The sequence below is a fragment of the Schistocerca piceifrons genome, chromosome 6 (genome assembly GCF_021461385.2).
Source record: "Schistocerca piceifrons isolate TAMUIC-IGC-003096 chromosome 6, iqSchPice1.1, whole genome shotgun sequence".
NCBI lineage: Eukaryota > Metazoa > Arthropoda > Insecta > Orthoptera > Acrididae > Schistocerca > Schistocerca piceifrons.
The window spans coordinates 362,126,150-362,144,812 of record NC_060143.1 but is presented as its reverse complement, the minus strand read 5'-3'; the positions used below and the strand labels follow the sequence as shown (position 1 = coordinate 362,144,812).

At 37.6% G+C, this 18,663-nt stretch overlaps 1 protein-coding gene across 1 annotated transcript in view; it reads right to left on the bottom strand.

The window, feature by feature from the left end:
• LOC124803322 (protein unc-80 homolog) overlaps positions 1-18,663 on the bottom strand; it is a 995,149-nt gene that overhangs the window by 413,491 nt on the left and 562,995 nt on the right. The window contains exons 32-34 of the mRNA XM_047264506.1: positions 16,705-16,870; positions 5,059-5,261; positions 145-264 (exon numbers count right to left, since the gene is read on the bottom strand). Coding sequence (XP_047120462.1) covers positions 145-264; positions 5,059-5,261; positions 16,705-16,870 — 489 coding nt within the window. The remainder of the gene's footprint in view (positions 1-144; positions 265-5,058; positions 5,262-16,704; positions 16,871-18,663) is intronic.

Genomic DNA, 18,663 nt, shown 5'->3' with positions numbered 1-18,663 from the left:
TAATGTGTAAGTTACAACTACATGAAAGTGACTTTTATGGTTAAGAACAAATACAAATAGTTAATGAAGCAAATGGTTATCCCTGTCTATCAACTTCTCAAAATGTTGGTTCCTTCCAATAAAAATGCCAATTTATTTACATACCCTTCTTACTGACTTTATAAGTCTGGAACACGCTCTCATATGACGTCTGTAACAGAATGGATGGCAAAATGATTGATGTGAGCAATAAAAGTTGAATGAATTGGATATCTGCACAACCACCTGTAACAAAAATACCAAGATGAAAAAGTTGACACACAGTTAAGGGCTTTAAAAACCGTGAAATAAACAGGAAACATGAAACTAATTAAACTACACAAAACCAAACTGCTGTGTAGTATAACAAAAACATATATTATTATTTACTTAGAGAAGAATTCACAGGTTCAAATCAGATTCAATTAACAAATAATAATAATTATTATTACTATTAATGAGATGTGGTATGATTTTCATCTTTGTCATGTTATTCTTCTATCACTTGTAACACTTGGCCACATTGTACTGTCATTTCAATAGATTTTACATATTACTTACAATAACGGAAAAGTAGCTACTCATCTATAGTGGGCTGATGAGTGGCACATAGAAACACACAACAGACAACAGTTTTCACACTTTCTTTCACATTATTGCCCTTTCTCTAGTAAAAGTAAACACATTTACACACACAATTGTACAGACAGCTAAATGCACGCTCCTGCAGCTGAAAATTATCAACAGAAAGGATTCATGTGGTGTAGATAAACTATGATTTCTAAAAAAAATCGGTTTGAGCCTTTTGAGATACATAAATAATATTCCACTGACAGAAGTAATTCTGACAAGCTGAATACGGTTGTAGTAGTAAGTGGAACAAAAACAAAAAAGCTAATAGCACAGTGTATATTTTGGATAAATATAACTGGAACATATATCACAATATAACAATTAAAGAGTATTTGTATAAGAACGTCATTTACAGCCTGATGAAACAAGGTTTTATGACCTTTATAAAATTTCTGCGACAAGATAAATATAGTTATGATTACACCATGTTAAAAAATCATTTCTGAATTATTTTTGTAAAGCACATAATAGGAAAGTTATTACAAGGTTTCCTATCATTAAGTTAATGTGAAATACAATTAAGTTATTCTTGCACCTTGCATGGCATCACATCTGAGTCTGAATATTCCTGCACTATTAAATTATGAGACAGAATTGCAGACTAGTACTTAACTTCAGCAGGCGAAACACATAGTACTGCCAATGGAAATGCCATGAAAGTAAGTGACACACTGTTCTAGTCTTCAGAACTAAAAGCTCCTTCATTGAAGGGGAGAGGGAGATATGTTGGGGAAGGTCAAATATGAAACACAGGCCACTCAGACACCAGGATGACAGGGACTCACCCGTAGTGAAGATGAGGGTAGACAAAGTGTCTTCTGTTACTGTTACACAAAGAATCTTTGTCTATTCTCATCCTCACTTGGGTGAGTCCATGTTTGAGTGACTTATCTTTCCATTTTAACCTTCCCCAATCTACTCTTCTCTCCTGTCCAGGAAAGTAACTATTGGATCCAAAAGATAGGATACTATGTCACCTGTACTTTTGTACATCTTTATTAGCAATCTTGAACATAAGTACTGGCCCACAATTCTGTCTCACAGTTTATTATTATTTCTGATTGTATTATTTTCACAGCTTGCTTGTGAACCTGGCATGATGCTTTGTGGTCTAGATTTTTTTGTAACATTCAATTTACCTCATTGAACAAATTTTCAACAATACAAATATTCAGAGAATGACAGCATCTGATCATGAAAATTTAAAATAAGTAACACACTGTTATTTGATTAAAATTTGATTTCTTGCATGTACATATAAATAAGTGCAGATTTAACATTGCTCATGATGGTTATCTTCAATGAAGTTGTTGTAGCAGCAGTCACAAAAAAATTCTTCTTTAACTGTTGCTCAAATGGGACATGTAGTAGATTAGTATCTTGACAAATCAGGAGTTAACCCTTCAAATGACAGCATGCTAATTTTAAGTTATAGATCTTGATTACAGACGAGTATGAGGATTATGCCTGAGAGTTTCTTTGAATCTTAATGGTAAACCATTACTTCTCAACACCCGTGGACTCCCTTCTTATATTCTATGTCCTGTTTACTAAGTGAGATAACCATATGTCAATTGATTTTATATCAATGTGTTTCCTCCCAGAAAGGTATATTTCTTTTCCATCATAATCTGTCATGCCTGAGTATTTTCAATCTATTGTACTATAATTACAGAAATCCCTGGATGCATCTATATGTAAAGTAAGTGAAAGGTAGCCACTCACCTATAGCAGACCAATGTGTGGAGTACAGAATCACACAACACATTCACACTAGCTTTTGAGCTCTTGCCCCCCTAACAAAAGTACAAACATTCACTCACTCAACTACACAGACACTTGAACAGGCAATCCTGTGGCCACGGTGGTCTCATACATACTTGCTTTCTACCAACACCAGATTTTCTGAACTGTGCAGGTCGGAACTCTCCCTACAGCATTTCCTTTGTCCCCAAACTGCCTTGACATCAACCATTCCTAGTCCCTGCCCTCCACCCACCTGTCCCCTTTCCTTGCTCAAACTCTAGCACTATGTATGCCTTCTATCCAACCTATGCTTCTACCAGTCTTTCCCCCCTTCTCTACTTGTCTACTCTCACTATCCCCCCCCCCCCACCCCCCCAAAAAAATCCCATTTTCCCACTCCCACTATGCATGTCTTCTTGCCTTTTGTCCCATCTATGCTCCTGCTAGTCTTTCCCCCTTCTCTGTGTGTCTCCTCTCCTGTCTCCTTTCCTCTCACCCCCTCCCCCACTTTCCCAGCACAGCTTTCTCACACTGCACTCAGCAGCCTTATCTATCCTATCCCCACCATGTCCCCACACACTCGCACCAGCAGCACACCTTCCCCCACCCCTACTCTGCTATCCCTCACCCTCTCCATCACATGCCTCCTCCTCACCCCTACCACCCACCTCACCAGATGCAGTTGCACTTGGGCTCCAGCACCCGGACACAGTGGTCAAGTGTTGATAAGTTGTGCCTGTATGAATGTGTGTGTGTTCTCTATTTTGGAAGAAGATCTTTATTTGAAAGCTTAATATTGTCTTTTTCATTACTTACAGCAAAACAAGGGTATGTATGTATAATTACTATACCTGAATTACAAAACATAATCCTGTAAAAGCATAGTTCACTCTGACATCACATTATATAACAACGTAAGAGGTGAATCAGAAACTTTTTCAGCACTAGTATTTATGAAAAAAGAACCTAAAATCACTTCTGATACATAACAGTTTCTATTTATTTCTGAACAAGCAAAAACAGCAAATTTTCTTCAACAAAGACTTATAAACTGCACTTAGATTGCACAAATAGAATTATACATTTTTTTAAATAGTGGTATTGCATATTGCAGCCAGCTCTCCTGACCTGTCCTGTACCACCAATTCTGTTTGTGATAAACCATAAAATTGCATCAAAAAATATAATTACAAAATAACAATTTCTCAAAAAGTCTATGGAATTTTGAAAGTGGTAGAAATATACAGGCAGATTGAAATTTTGAGTTGGGTTTGTGCTGCAACCAGGTGCACACTCTTAAACTACCATATAATTTCATTGTATTTAGAGCTTTAATTCTCTTGAGAGACAGATGGAATTAAGGACAATCTAAATAATAATAGTATCAAAATTAATTTTAAGTTTCATGATTATTAAAATAGCAAATTCAGCCATGTATTTACTTATTTTCAGTTGATAAATTTCATAAACAACATGTTATGACAATAATTAACTATGTATTTGCCCTTTTATTGTTTTCCTTCCTAGGGACTAGTGAATTAAGTCATCAGTCATCATCAGAATGGGAAGAAATTACATGTGGTGTCCCACAAGGATCCATCTTACGGTGATTGCTTTTTCTTGTGTACATTAATGATCTCTCATCAGTTACACTGCCAGAAGCAGAGTTCATTTTGTTTGCAGATGACACAAGTATTGCAATAAATACTATGTCGAGTGTAGTTCTAGAAAGATCTGCTGATGATATTTTCATGGATATAAATAAATGGTTTAAAGCCAACTCACTGACATTAAACTTTGAAAAGACTCACTACATGCAATTCAGAACCTGTAAGAGGTTTCCACCCAGCATATGCATAAAGTATGAAGAAGAGCAGATAGAAGAGGTTGACAGTCTTAAATTCCTGGGATTACAACTTGACAATAAATTCAGTTGGGAGGAACATACCACAGAGCTGCAGAAACGCCTTAACAAATCTGTATTTGCAATTCGAGTGTTAGCTGACATAGGCGACATAAAAATGAAAAAGCTTGCATACTTTGCCTACTTTCATTCCATTATGTCATATGGTATAATATCTTGGGGTAACTCTTCAAGTCAAACAAAAGTTTTCAGAGTCCAAAAGCGTGTAGTACGTATTATTTGTGGAGTAAATTCACGGACGTCATGTAGAAACCTCTTCAAAGAACTGGGTATACTAACTACTGCCTCTCAGTATATTTACTCCTTAATGAAATTTGTCCTAATAATATATCTCTTGTTCCAACAAACAGCTCAGTTCATACATACAATACCAGGAACAAAAATGATTTGCACAAGGTCTTAAAAGCACTTACTTTGGTTCAAAAAGGGGTCCACTACTCAGGAACACTCATCTTCAATAATTTGCCAGCAAACATAAAAAATTTAGTTACAAATAAAGATCAGTTTAAAAGGAGTCTGAAAGACTTACAAGTGTCCAACTCTTTCTACTCCATTGATGAATCTTTTAATAGAAACAAATGATGTATTGTATATATTCATACTATTAGTATTGTTCTTTCCTTTTTTTTTAAAATTAACATGTTCCACATCCACGAGGATCTCCTCAGCATGGATCTATGGAACGAAAAGTAATCTAATCTAATCTAAAAGAAAATCTAATTCAGAAAAATTCAGACCTTCATCCATGGGAGATTTTTGCTTGTATCATCTGTGTCATTGCTGTCACTTGGACTTTCTGGAGGTTGGTCATCACTCAGAATGCCAGGTGATTCTTCACCACTGACTTCACCTGGTCCTCCTTGTTCTGAAGTGTCGCTGCGGTCAGAGAGTGAACTTACTTTTCTCTTTGACTGTATGGAGTCCGTGCGTTTCACCATAACTGTAGTGAAAAATATGACATCTAAAAAATTAAGAAAGATCAATAAATCTATTACTATAATTTGATGCCATATTATTTAGAATGCATACACACAGATATATTTCTACCAGTAGTTTTTAGTGATCTCTGATTGTCACAATTCACATAGTCTCCATCTTCTTCAATGGTGACCATAATATCTACCAGCTCTATCATATGCTAGGAAAAGTCATTATTTCACCATCTGATATTAAAATCAATACAAGCAGTAATGAAGTAACTCAGCAATGAGCAACAATTACTGCCATGAGAAGCAGGAGGAAATTTCACAAGTGATCATATTTTATTATGGCCTTCTGACACAGATGGTTATCCTCCTGCAAGATGCCGTCACTGTCAGCAAGACATCAAGTCTGAAGGGATGCAGATGGCATACTATAATGTTCATCTAGCCCATAGCCATCATTGTGTATTAGATTCCTACCACAGGTCCATGTGCAAGCCCACGTGAATGTCTCTCCATAGCATAATACTACCCCTTTCCCCCTATCCTACCCCCAGCTTGTGCATGTGGCATGGTGCAGGTTTTGTGTAGCCCTTTTCGTGGATAAGCGTACCTGGGTTTGACCTTCAATCTGGTGTAAGATGGTGTGATGCATTCAACTAGGCAACATGTTTCCATTGCCCCATTATCCAATCTCAACAATTCTATGCCCACTGCAATTTTAACTGATGATGTAATTTGGTTAACATGGAAAGACAACAGGGTCATCTACTGTGGAGCCCCATGCTAAAGAATGTCTGCTGAACAGCATGCTCTGAAACATTTGTGCCTGCACCTGTGTTGAACTCTGTCATCAGATCTGCCTCAGATTGCCACTCTACAGGTTGACCAAGCGTCCGAACTCCATGGTCTGTGATGAGGCACAGACAGCCAACATTGTATCACCTGTGATTCGTAAGCTCCTCCTGGCATACTCCATGTCAAAATAGTTCATGGGTGAACTGCCAGATTCCAGTGTCTAATGGGCAAACTACTACATTTCCAACATCATGCACACTGATGATATGGCTGCTGGGGGACTGCTGCCCTGCTCTTATCTCCTCGATGGGAGAAGTGGGGGTATGGATGTTGGGTGCAGATAGCAACAGAGCAGCTGATCAGAGGAATGGGGGAGGAAATAAAGGCTGGGTGCCAGCCATTCATCAATCAGTTCATCAGCAAGTCTGATGATGCCACTGTGTTCGTTTGTCGAAGTATTGTGCCCACTGGACACTGACATGTGGGAGTTTGCCCATGAGCTATTTCAACATATTCTACCTACTTGTGGTTTCATCATCCTTCAATTACTTTACACAAATTCTCACAACAGTAGCATATGAACAGCTGACCAGCTTGCCATTTCCGAGATGTCCCTTCCCAGGCTCCAGACCATAACAATGTGTGCTTTGTCAAAGTCAGTAGTGTCAGTGAATTTCCACATTTACAGATTATACTATTATTATAAGGATTCCCCATTCACCTCTGTTCTGTTTATATACTTTTCTTACCATAGCCCACGACCACGTTACCAGGTGGCAATTTATTCTCACGGTGGACAGTAGTCACAAAGTTTTGGCTCATAAGTCCAGATTTGACATGCAATAGATAACACCTAACATCCACCACATGAATCCACTTCTATGGTAAAACTTCTGACAGTCACCTCCACATGAAAGGTATCAGATATTCTCCAACTTGTACTTCTCAAAATGAGGATGTCATTTGAATCTAAAAATTATTTTTGTGTGACTGGTATCACAATCAACACTTAAGAGACTATGCAGATTGGAACACCAATTTCCCCTAGTATCACCACTATCTCTGTATCTCTCTCTCTCTTATTTTCTCAGCGATGACAGGCACTTTAGACCATGCACTGAATCAACGATATGCTTCTACTGCCTTCTATCTCTTGCAGCCTCTCTCCACCGTGTGGAAATTCCTAATGCTGCAATGTCCTTCTCTATGTCATCTTTCCACCTGGTACGGGGTCGGTCCAATGGTCTTGTTGCCTGGAGAGTGCCTTCAAATGCTTTCTTGGTTATTCTGTTGTTTTCCATTCTAGCCAAGTGTCCAGCCCATTGCAGTCTCCTACTTTTTAATTTCTGGATGATAGTGGGTTGATTCATTAACTGATAAATTTCATTGTTATTTCGAATCCTCCATACACCATTCTCCAACACAGGTCCCCAGATTTTTCTCATTTCTTTTCTTTAGAAAACATTCTGTGTCCAGCTTTCTGAACAATAAAGTACTATGGGGCAGATGATAGTGTTGTATATCTACATCTTTGTGGTGAATGACAAAGCTTTACTTTTGGGTGGGTTGCTTAGTGAGTACAGACATCTTGACCCTGAGGCAATTCTTTCATTTATACCCATTGTTATGATATTTTTACTGTTGAAACATGATCCAAGGTATTTAAACTGGAGAACTTTTCTGAATTTAGAACCCTGGTCAATTTCAAAATAAGAATTTGGGTTTATGACTCGACCTATTTCCATATATTCGGTTTTCTCTTGGTTAATCAAAAGCTCCATTTTGCTGGCACTGTGCCTGAGAGATCTGTACATGTCTTTCAGTTTTTCTTCAGTTTCACTCAGCAACACTATATCATCTTCAAAAGCCAGGAGTTTTACTTCACTGGGTTCGATTCGCAGTCCATTGTATAGATGTAAATTACTCTTCCGAACCACTTTCTCTAATGCAAGGTTGAAGAGGACACATGAAAGAGTGTCTCCCTGTCATAATCCTGTTTTAATTGGAAAGGTGGGGGATATGGATCCTCTGAACTTCACTGCTGCCTGGGAGCCATCCATGCACAGTTGTATCATCCTAATGATTTTACTGGGTATACTAAATTCTCGTAATGTGTTGTAGAGGCAACTTCTGTGGATGCTGTCATAGGCTCTCTGGAAGTCAATGAAGAGACAGTGGATGTTTTTTTTAAATTCCCAGTATTTCTCAAAGATCTGTCATATAGTAAACAAATTATCAGTTGTGGAACGGTTTGTTCGAAATCCAGCCTGGTAATCTTGAATAATGTTTTCTGCGTAAGGTTTAAGTTTTTCCAGAATTATCATTGACAGGATTTTGTATGTTATGTTCAGCAAACTGATTACTCTGTAATTTCCACATTCCATTCCGTTCCTTTCTTGTGTACTGGACAAATTATTGCAGTTTTCCAATCTTCCAGTGGTGTTTCAGTTTTCCAGATCATTGTGATAAGATTATAAATTTCTTTGTGTAGTTTACTTTCATCCTCTTTTAACATCTCTGCTGATACCTGGTTCTTGCCTGCTGCCTTGTTGTTTTTGAGCTTTTCAATGGTGTGGATCACTTCTTATTCTGTGATTCTACATTCGTCATTGTTAATGTTGTCACTCTCAGACATTTCATAACTGAAGGTTATGTGCGGATCAGTGCAATTTAACATTTCTGAGAAATACTCTTTACATCTTGGATATCTTGCAGCTGCATTAGCATATTTTGATTTTTATCTTTTATGAATAGTTTTTCACTTTGATAACATCTCTTACTTTTCTTTGTATACCGAAACAACTTCTTTGAGTTTCCATTGCTGCTTTCCACTTCTATAGATTCTAGTACTCCAGTTAGATATTCCCTTTTCTCTGTTCATAAAACTCTCGCTGTTTCTCTTCTAACTGCCTTGAAGATCTCTCTCCTGTCCTCACTCTCCTTAATATGCAACCACAGTATCCTGGCTTATTTCCTCCTTTCTACTGACTCTCCTTAATATGCAACCACAGTATCCTGGCTTATTTCCTCCTTTCTACTGCTCTCTGACACTTTTTATTGAACAATTTCAGTTTCTTCATTTTCTTTTTCTTGCCCAGTGTTTTTTTCTGCTGCATCTGTTACTACAGTCTCTATTCTTTCCCAAGCCTTCTCGACACTATTTTCCTCCTCAGCTTCTTGCAATGCTGCAAATCAGTTATTTATTTCAATCGCATAAGCTTCTTTTGGTTGCTGATTCCAAATCATCTTGATTTTCATCTTTCCTACCACTAGGAAATGATCTGAATGTTCTGACATCTCTTACAAATGAAGTGAAATGTTGATCTGTCATAACAAGGCCAATCTGATTTACTGTTTTGCCATCTTTGACAGTGCAAAGTTGATCATTTTTAATCCATTTTCATTTGTGGTCGAGTGCTTGCTATGTTTTCCTATTGTGGGATGAACATATCCTCTTTACCTATTTTTCCATTAAAGTCCCCTAAGATAATTCTCATATTTCTTGTTGGAGTACTTTCAACTACTCTATCTAATTCTTCATAGTACTCAACTTTCTAATCCTCAGTTGAATCTTCAGTCAGTGCATGGACATTTATGAATGTTATATCACACCACTGGTGTTTGATCGTCATGTAAAACATTCTTTTGTTAATGGGATGGAATTCCTTAACCCAGTTAACAATCCTGTTCTTAACAGAAAAACCAGTACCAAAGTCATGTTTTTCATCTCCCCCATAAAAAATGACACAATTATCCTCCATGTGTATCCCTTCTCCAAGCCACCTAACTTCCTGTAGAGCTACAATGTCTGTCTTGTGTGTTTTTAGTTCAGATATCAAAGTCACTGCTGCACCTGGTTTATTAAGACTACAAACGTTCCATGTCACGAATGTGAAGCAGTGTTTCTTGTTTCCATCTCACGAATTCCATTTCCTTTGAGTCTATTATCCAAGGCAAATCGCTGATATGAGCCAGTAGGTATAGAATCCCCTGGCCGCGTTATGAGCTCTGTGCAGGTTAAGCTTGGTGATGGGGCTGCCACCTCAAAGCTTCCAAGCTCACTGAGTAATATTTTGGATTACCAGGCTCTGAGCTCTGCCTGCCCCATAGAGATGCCTTCTGCCTCTTCTACCGTTGGAATGCTATAAAAACATTCTCTTTTGGCATCCGAGCCATTGACTCTGCATCACCTAACACAACAACTTACAGAATGATTTTGGACTTGTAAACCTAAGCATATAATTGGGTGTCTATTTCAATAGAAATCTTCTGAACTATCCACAAACTGCCTGTCAGGCAAATGTGTACTATACACCTGTGATAGGTCACTTTCAATCTAGGCAAAAAGGGATTCACACTACATGAGGAGAAAGTGTGTGTGTGCAATCATATTTTGTTAACATTGACAAAATATCTTAAAATACAAAATAATCACATGAAAACAAAGTATAAAAGTTTGGTTGATTATTCAACCAGCAGGAAGAACAAACAGTTTCCTCCAAACTATACTGTCTAACAAAAAATGTGAACCACCCAGAAGAACAGGAGCAAACAAAATTAAACTTCACATGTTGAGAGATTATGTGATGTCATTTCACTGATTATAAAAAGAGTCAAATCCACAAATGACTTGGCAGGGTAGTCCATTTATTAGCAAGATAATGCACCCCCTCTGGTCTGGATGCATGCACTGATCTGGTTTAGAAAGTTGTCATAAAGCCATTTTATCCTCTCCAATGGCAGGCAGGTGTTGTAACTACAATAGAACTTCGATTTTAAGTCCCTCAATTTTATGTTTTTCACTATTCTACACCATAAATTTGTAGCCTTTGTGAAACCCCATAAGATCAGTGCTAAAAATTCCCCAATTTTAGGTATTTTCCTAGTAAGGTTTACCTCAATTCTACATTCTTACTCACCACCTTGCTTGACTTTGCTGTTTTTATTCCTATTGATGTCTCATGCGACAGAACGAGTTATAAATGGCACAAACGACAGACTGTTTACAACACAGGTGGTGGCAGAGTTAGGAGAATATTTTAGGTCATTGTGGAGATGGGAGATGTTGACATAATCCACGATTGGCATTGCCAACACAACTTGCAACGTTTAACTTTATCATGCAATTACAATACAACTATTGTTAGGTTGCAATGGAAAAACAGTGCAAATTGTTCCAGACCAACCCATTATCTTTTCTTGTGCCACTTATAACTCAGACTCATCTTCTTTAATGTATTTTCGATGTACTGTATTCCGTAACAACAGCGATTCTCAACCTTTTTTAAATTCAAACACTGAGTCTCGAAGAATATGCTCAGTCATAATCATGAAAATGTCGGTCATTTCCAGCTAGTGAGCTCTTACTGGCTGGTGACTTGTTACGTCACCAACTGCCAGTGCAGCCACCATTACATGTGCTAGTATGACTACCACACTAGCACATGTAATAAATTTACAGACCTTAGCTTATGAAACATTCAAAATTCCTGAAGTACTGGATTATAATGTATTAAGAGGCTCAGAAGCTATAAATCAAAGCTGGTGTGAGAATTTCATTCTCCTGCTCCTAGGCAGCAATTTTACCAACACTCATAATGTCAACTGACATAACCAAATCTCCAAGCCATAAACAAACAAGAAAGAAATTTCAAAAGTTTACATCATATTATAAACCTGTTATGAAAAAAAGTGGGCTTTGCCATTTGTAATACTGTAGGGTACGTAATTGAAAAGAGTATCACTTTTGCTAATGATATACGAGGTATTTAGGCCATTTCCCAACACACTATTGCCACAAATTATACATTAAAACACTGAGTTTTGAGGGTTCTTTCATTTTATATTCACCTAAAAAATTTATAGCCTTCATTGTGAAATAAAATGATAAGTGTGAAATATGGTGAAAACTGCTGAATTACAACAACTCATATATTTGTTTTCCATCTGCAGACAATAGCTGTATAGCATAGTGTCATCACACTAATGCAGTGGCTTCTAGCATGTAGAGTGATAAACAGCAAGCTTACTTGGCAGCTTTTACAAAAGTAGCTGACGTGATTGGTGTTACAGCAAATGGACTGACCATGGCTTCCACTTAGGTTTAATTTATATAGTTAAACGTCATATGCACTTCACTATTGTGCATTGTCCGCAGCTCATGGTCTTGCGGTAGCGTTCTTGCTTCTTGCGCACGGGGTCCCGGGTTCGATTCCCGACAGGGTCAGGGATTTTCTCTACCTTGTGCTGACTGGGTGTTGTGTGTCTTTCATCATCATTGACTCGCAAGTCGCCGAAGTGGCGTCAACTAAAAAGGACTTGCAATACGGCGGCCGAACTTCCCCAAATGGGGCCTCCCGGCCAACAATGCCATACGACCATTTCATTTATCATTGTGCATTAATTAATACAGTAGTTCGGCTCAGAGCCTGTTGACAGTATTGTGCCTCTACTGACTGCAGCCAATGTAGGCCACTTCATTTGCTATGTGCAGCACCACAATTAACAGGACATGTTCAGAGACAGTTTCTCATCTTTTTATCAGTCCTCAATAGTGTTTTATGCATCGTGATGGCAGACAGAGTGTTATAGATGTAACAGATTGCTGGGACAGAGAAACACTGAAATCACAACAGGCTTAACTTTTATTTCAGATTTACTGGTATAAATAAGTATGACATGTGGATAAAAACTGGTGTATAAATACATGCTTTCATGAAACCTGCCTTGTTTACGCTTCAGCAAGTGACAAGTTCGAAGTGCAAATGGTGTATGTTGGCAATACTGCAGAATGCTCCACTTCAACTATAGAGTGCAATGAACAAGGAAAAGTTTGCAAGCAATACACTAGAAGCCACTGCCATCACATCGCCAATGTATGTTTTACTATCAATGGCTATAGATGGAAAAAACACACCCCAACATGTTGCATTTTGATGCCTTTCACCGTATTTCACTGTTTTCAGTTTAATTCATCATGTTCATCAACGTTTGCTTTTTTCTGGGTATGCACAAAGGAAAGATCTCTCAAAAACATGTATTTTGATGTATAATTCGTGGTCATAGCATGTCGGAAAATAGCTCAATTACCTTGTACCCATACAAAAATTTCAATTTTTTAACCAGTTTATACCTCAGGTTATATACCTGTGATTTTTTAAGGACTGATGAAATTCATTACTGCAAAGTATTGTAAAAACATTGCACTGTACATTTAATTTTCTTCACTTATACAGATTGTATACAATATATTGAAGAGGATTATGATTTTTAATCATATATGCCAATTACATATGTTTTTGCTCGTATTTTGGGGTTTTAACATTTTCCTCAATTCTGCATATTCCTCATTTTGCCTTTTTTAAAGTATGGACTGCTTGGAAACATAAAAAAAGGATCTTGACTGTAGTCCTGGTTATCCCAGATACCGGCAATGGGATAAAGTTGATGTCTGAGCCGGTCTCACACATATTCTCTTGTGGGCAGATACGGGGCTCTTGCCAGCCATGGGAGTATCTCAACATCATGCAGACAGTCCATATAGACTTGTGCTGTATGTGGATGAGCATTGTCCTGCTGAAAAATTATTAACATATTAGCTCCCAAGATGTCCATGGTGTACTGTTATGCCATCAAGTGTTCTCCCAATCACTAACAGCCAGGACCTGAATCATACCTGGTGATGTCCCACATGGAGTCAGGAGTAACTTTTTTTGCCTCTCCAAAAAACTGGAAGAATGGGAAAATCCCACAGGTCACCAATGACCGTCATCCTGCTTAGTGCAGAACCATAGTTCACCACTGAACACAATGTAATGCCATTTATCAGCAGTCAATGCTTCTCAGTCACAGCACCATTTCAACTGCAGCTGCTCGTATTGTGCTGTTGACAGCAGACTATGCATGGGACAATAGTTCCCTCGTCTGGCTGTTGCTGGTCTCAATCCATGGTGTGGGATGACACACAACATTGCAGGTAGTGCATTAGTTGTTCTCGCATGGGAGATGCAGATGCAAAGGGGCTACAACGTGTTTAGTGCAGAAACTTGACGATGAGTACACCTGCTGTCAAATTCCCATACAGTTCAACATGGGGCAATTCTTACATCTAAATAACCCACAAATCTAGATAGTGCAAGCCAAATGGAGACCCACAATTAGGCCCCATTCAAACTCTGTCCAGTGCTGACAATGTTGTCTCACATGGGTGGGTGACACAGTGTTCCCTCTGTGTCTGATGCTGTTCATGCCCCTTGTATACTCTATGAAGCCTGGTGGCAACACTACACATGAACAACACTTATGCACTATGGTGGCCATTATACCTATCACAGAGCTTTGTAATCCTAATCACATACACACCCACCAATGCATATATGTTCAAATTTAAACTGATGGTCAACCATGTCTTCTGGGTGCTTCACCTTTTTTGTCAGGCTGTGTATTTTATGGTGTATTTCTGCTAAACACAAAAGTTTAAAATACTCACTGCATTTACCCTATTATTATTATTTAAAATGGCAGGCTGGTTCCCTTTTAAACTGTTCTGCCATTTGCTAGCTTATAAAATACAACTATTTTAGCTTCAATGCATTCGAAATAACAGCCAAACCGTTGCAAAATAAAGGTTTATAAAATACTGACCATGGTTTTGATGATATTGGACATAAAACCACATTATCTACAGTCAAAGTGGGAGTCATTGACTCTCTCTAATACATGTCACACACTTACTCAAAATGTAAATACATTATATAATATATTTGCGTGGTGATGATATGGATGACTAGACAGACAGAGTGACTTCCACTATGACTATAGATAATGTGATTTTATGCCCTACATCTTCTGAAATGATGGATTTTAAAACCATATAAATCATGGTCAAGGTTTAATAAATCTATATTTTGCAAATGGTTGGCTGTCATTTCGAATGCATTGAAGCCCTTGCCTGCATAGTTTCTGTTGTGCAGCCATGTTCAAAATCTTGACAGCTGTTTTAAATATCTTTTGCTAAAATCAGAATATCATGGGAATTGCAAATAAACAGGTCCTCACAATGGATCATCAAGCAATGAGTGTTAGCAATAAGCAGATCTATAAGAATTATACATCCTTCATTGAAGTTGGATGGACATAATATAAAGTTTTATTATAGAATTCACATGTTGTCACTTATTGCCGCTCAGAACTGTCTGTGTTATTGTATTTATTGGTAACTTTTTCAATAATGCAGGAAAAGACAGATTGCCACTTCCCATAAAGAGAACATGTCAATTAATTGTCTTTTAATTGTGCCTGTCTGCAAATTGGCATGTTTTCTTTGCAGTAAGTAGCAGTCTGTCTTTTCCTACATTGTTGATATTCCTACCTGGAGTTTCCACCGTTTGATTTATGTAACTTTTTCATTCCACAATGAAGCAACAGTATGCAATAGGATCATTGCTACCTTATCAGTCACTTCATTCCCCTCCATTGCGTCATGGTTAAGTACCTAAATGAATGCCAGAATCTTTTCTTCTCCCTGGTAACAGTGATCTGAGAAGTATGAACAATTTTGACTCCTGAATATAAGAGCAGGATTGACAGCACAGTTCTTAGGAACTCAGAGGATATGAAAGTTCCATTCAATACGGGTGAGAGAGTGGAGAATGATAAGACTCATCTTAGCAAAAGAGACAGGCAGGCTAGTTGTTCTGACAATGTATTTATCAAGATAAATTCATTGACTAGTGACAAGCCACAAATGTCTTGGAATGTATTTGTAGCAAAGAAGAAGGGCAAGACCAGTGTAGTGAATGTGTTCTCCTTCTTCATTAAGGATATTATTTCTGGAATATTTACATTAACAAAATCAATTCATAATGGGTATGTTTATGCAGTGAGTCCTTGATGGTCCCTGTATGTTTACAATTTTTTTCTTTTGAGCATGCCTGTTTCAAAAATATTTATGGTTTTTGAGCTGCTTGTCACAACAATACTGCTCAAATTTGCAATGTTATTGGTTGAAAACTTCAGTGAGCACATTGCTTTTCACTATCAGTTTATTTCAGCTAATGCTCACACAATTATAACAGGTTCCATATGGATCCAACATGCATCCAGAAAAAGATCTTCATCTCAGACAAAGCCCTGAAGTCCCAACACACCCAATACAAATGAGGTGTGAAGGGTGAAACAGAAATTGCTGAAGACTCAATTGCAATACAACTCATTTGCACATAGGTAATTTCTTACAGAGGTTTGAATCTAGTTTGCAATTCAGGGAGTTCAGTTTTCGAGATAAACAACATTTCAACTCACCCACAATAGTAGCTCCTGAATCACGACTAAAAACTGTGCTATTAAAGGAATTCATCCTTGAGAATATAAGGTTCATCAAAGCCACACTCACACAGAACTGATAGCGAAATTTACTCAAAACAACTTGAGGAGGGGTCATTTATATTTATGAAATATTTGGGACATGGCCTGCAGTATCTCCCAATGTGCATACCCAAACTGAAAATAAAGCAGCTAAAGGTAATCCTAATACATTTACTAAATTATGAAATAGTTTTCTCTTTCTTTTTATGGATTATTGTGGTAAGCATGCTTCTATTTATTTTTATATGGGGTATTTATAAATCACCTATACTAAGCAAGAGGAAGCTACAAACTTACAGTCACAGTCAATTTCTTTTGGTTCTTTGCCGGTGCGCCTCAGCTTTAAACTACGGCGCTTGAAAGATCCAGTGGTTCCTGCAGCAGTTCCCCTCCTCAAAAGAAAGGGTCGACCTTGTGGTGGAGGTCTTCTTGGTTTCTTATCATCACTCTGGCTTTCTTCTCCCTGTTTTCAATAAAAACCTCAATTCAAAGTAAAACAAAACAAAGAAAGATATAGTCTTCCCACCACAGGAAAAAGAAGGCTATGGTTTTACATTTTATGTATATGTTTGTTTATTTAATTTTAACAAATAAGGCACCTGTATCAAGGTAGAGGGAGACCAAGAGATGAATACACTAAGCAGATTCAGAAGGATGTAGGCTGCAGTAGGTACTGGGAGATGAAGAAGCTGGAACAGGATAGAGTAGCATGGAGAGCTGCATCAAACCAGTCTCAGGACTGACGACCACAACAACAACAACAACAACAACATCAAGGTAGGGGTTCAAACAATTAGTGTTAATTTTATGTAGAAATGAGTAGATATTAATTCAGTTCCCAGCCCACAATCTTTGAATATTTTTAATGATTTAGGTTTTTAATAGAAGTTAAACCGTCTCCTCCAAGGTACAATGTAGTTGCATGCATACAGTTGTTAGCATGTCTCAAAATTGGACAACAGGTGCCAGGATATGGTTGCTGCCATCAAACCTAGCAAAAGGATTGAAAAATAACCAATGAAGAAATGCAGACTGTATAGTCTTCTGTTTAGTGGTGTCAAAATATAAATGATTTTCTGAACTTATGGCAGAGACCATTTTTAAGTTGAAGCTGTTGAGAAGGCAAGAACTTGAGAGGAACTCAAGTTGAACACTAATTACAATTCTTTTTTAACTTATGCTCCAATGCTCTGTTAAGAACATTTTTTTTACATTTATATCACGAAAAAGCTGCTATAAGACTTTTATTTTGTTGTGACTAATTTTAACTATTTCTGAAAAATATAATGAAAGCTGTAATACTGTATCACCAATGCATCTATTCTTCAGTAGACTAATATATTTTGTATCAATGCTTTGATTCTTCTTTGAATCCCTGGAACATTGTAATTAATGCACATTGTCCTGTTACACATTTTTATTCACATTAACAAAATGATCCATTGTACTACAAGTCTTAAAAAACCTGCTTGTTCCTTATCCTGACTGAAATTCCATGGCTTTTAAAGCTTCTGCTAATAATTTTAGAGAATTTATTTTAACTTTATTCATTTCTATTAAAATTTTATTCTGTGCATACCCATCAATCGTTCACAGCTTGAGTGTCTTATATACTGTATCTAATCTGAATTAAGTACCAAAAGTAACTATTTTCATTGTGAGTTATCTACATCTATACTTACATACATGCCCTGTACACTACTGTGAATTGCATGACAGCGGATGCTTCCCTTTGTATCACTTTCTTTCCATGCTGTATATGTATGGAGTATGGACTGCTTAAATACCACTGTACACTCTTCTTAGTCTAATCTTGTCTTTGTGGCTCCTATGTGAGCATTATGTGGTGGTCTGTAGTACATTCCTACATAATTCACTTAATATTGCCTCTCTTGAAACACTGTAACTAGGTTTTCCCAAGATAACTAATGTCTGTGATCAAGTGTTTGCCAAATTAGATTTTCAGTACCTTTATGACACTATCCTATGAGACAAAAAAACCTATGACCGAAACGTCGTGGCAGATTAAAACTGTGCTGGACCAATTGCCGGACCAATACTCAAACTAGGAACCTTTGCCTTTTGCAGGCAAGTGCTCTACCATGTGAGCTACCCAAGCACAACTCATGTCCTGTCCTCACAGCTTTACTTTCGTTAGTACCTCTTCTCCTACCTTCCAAACTCCACAAAGGCTCTCCTGCAATCAACTGTTTTATAGGGAGGCCTAACAATGTAATATTTTAATCTTTCTGGGAA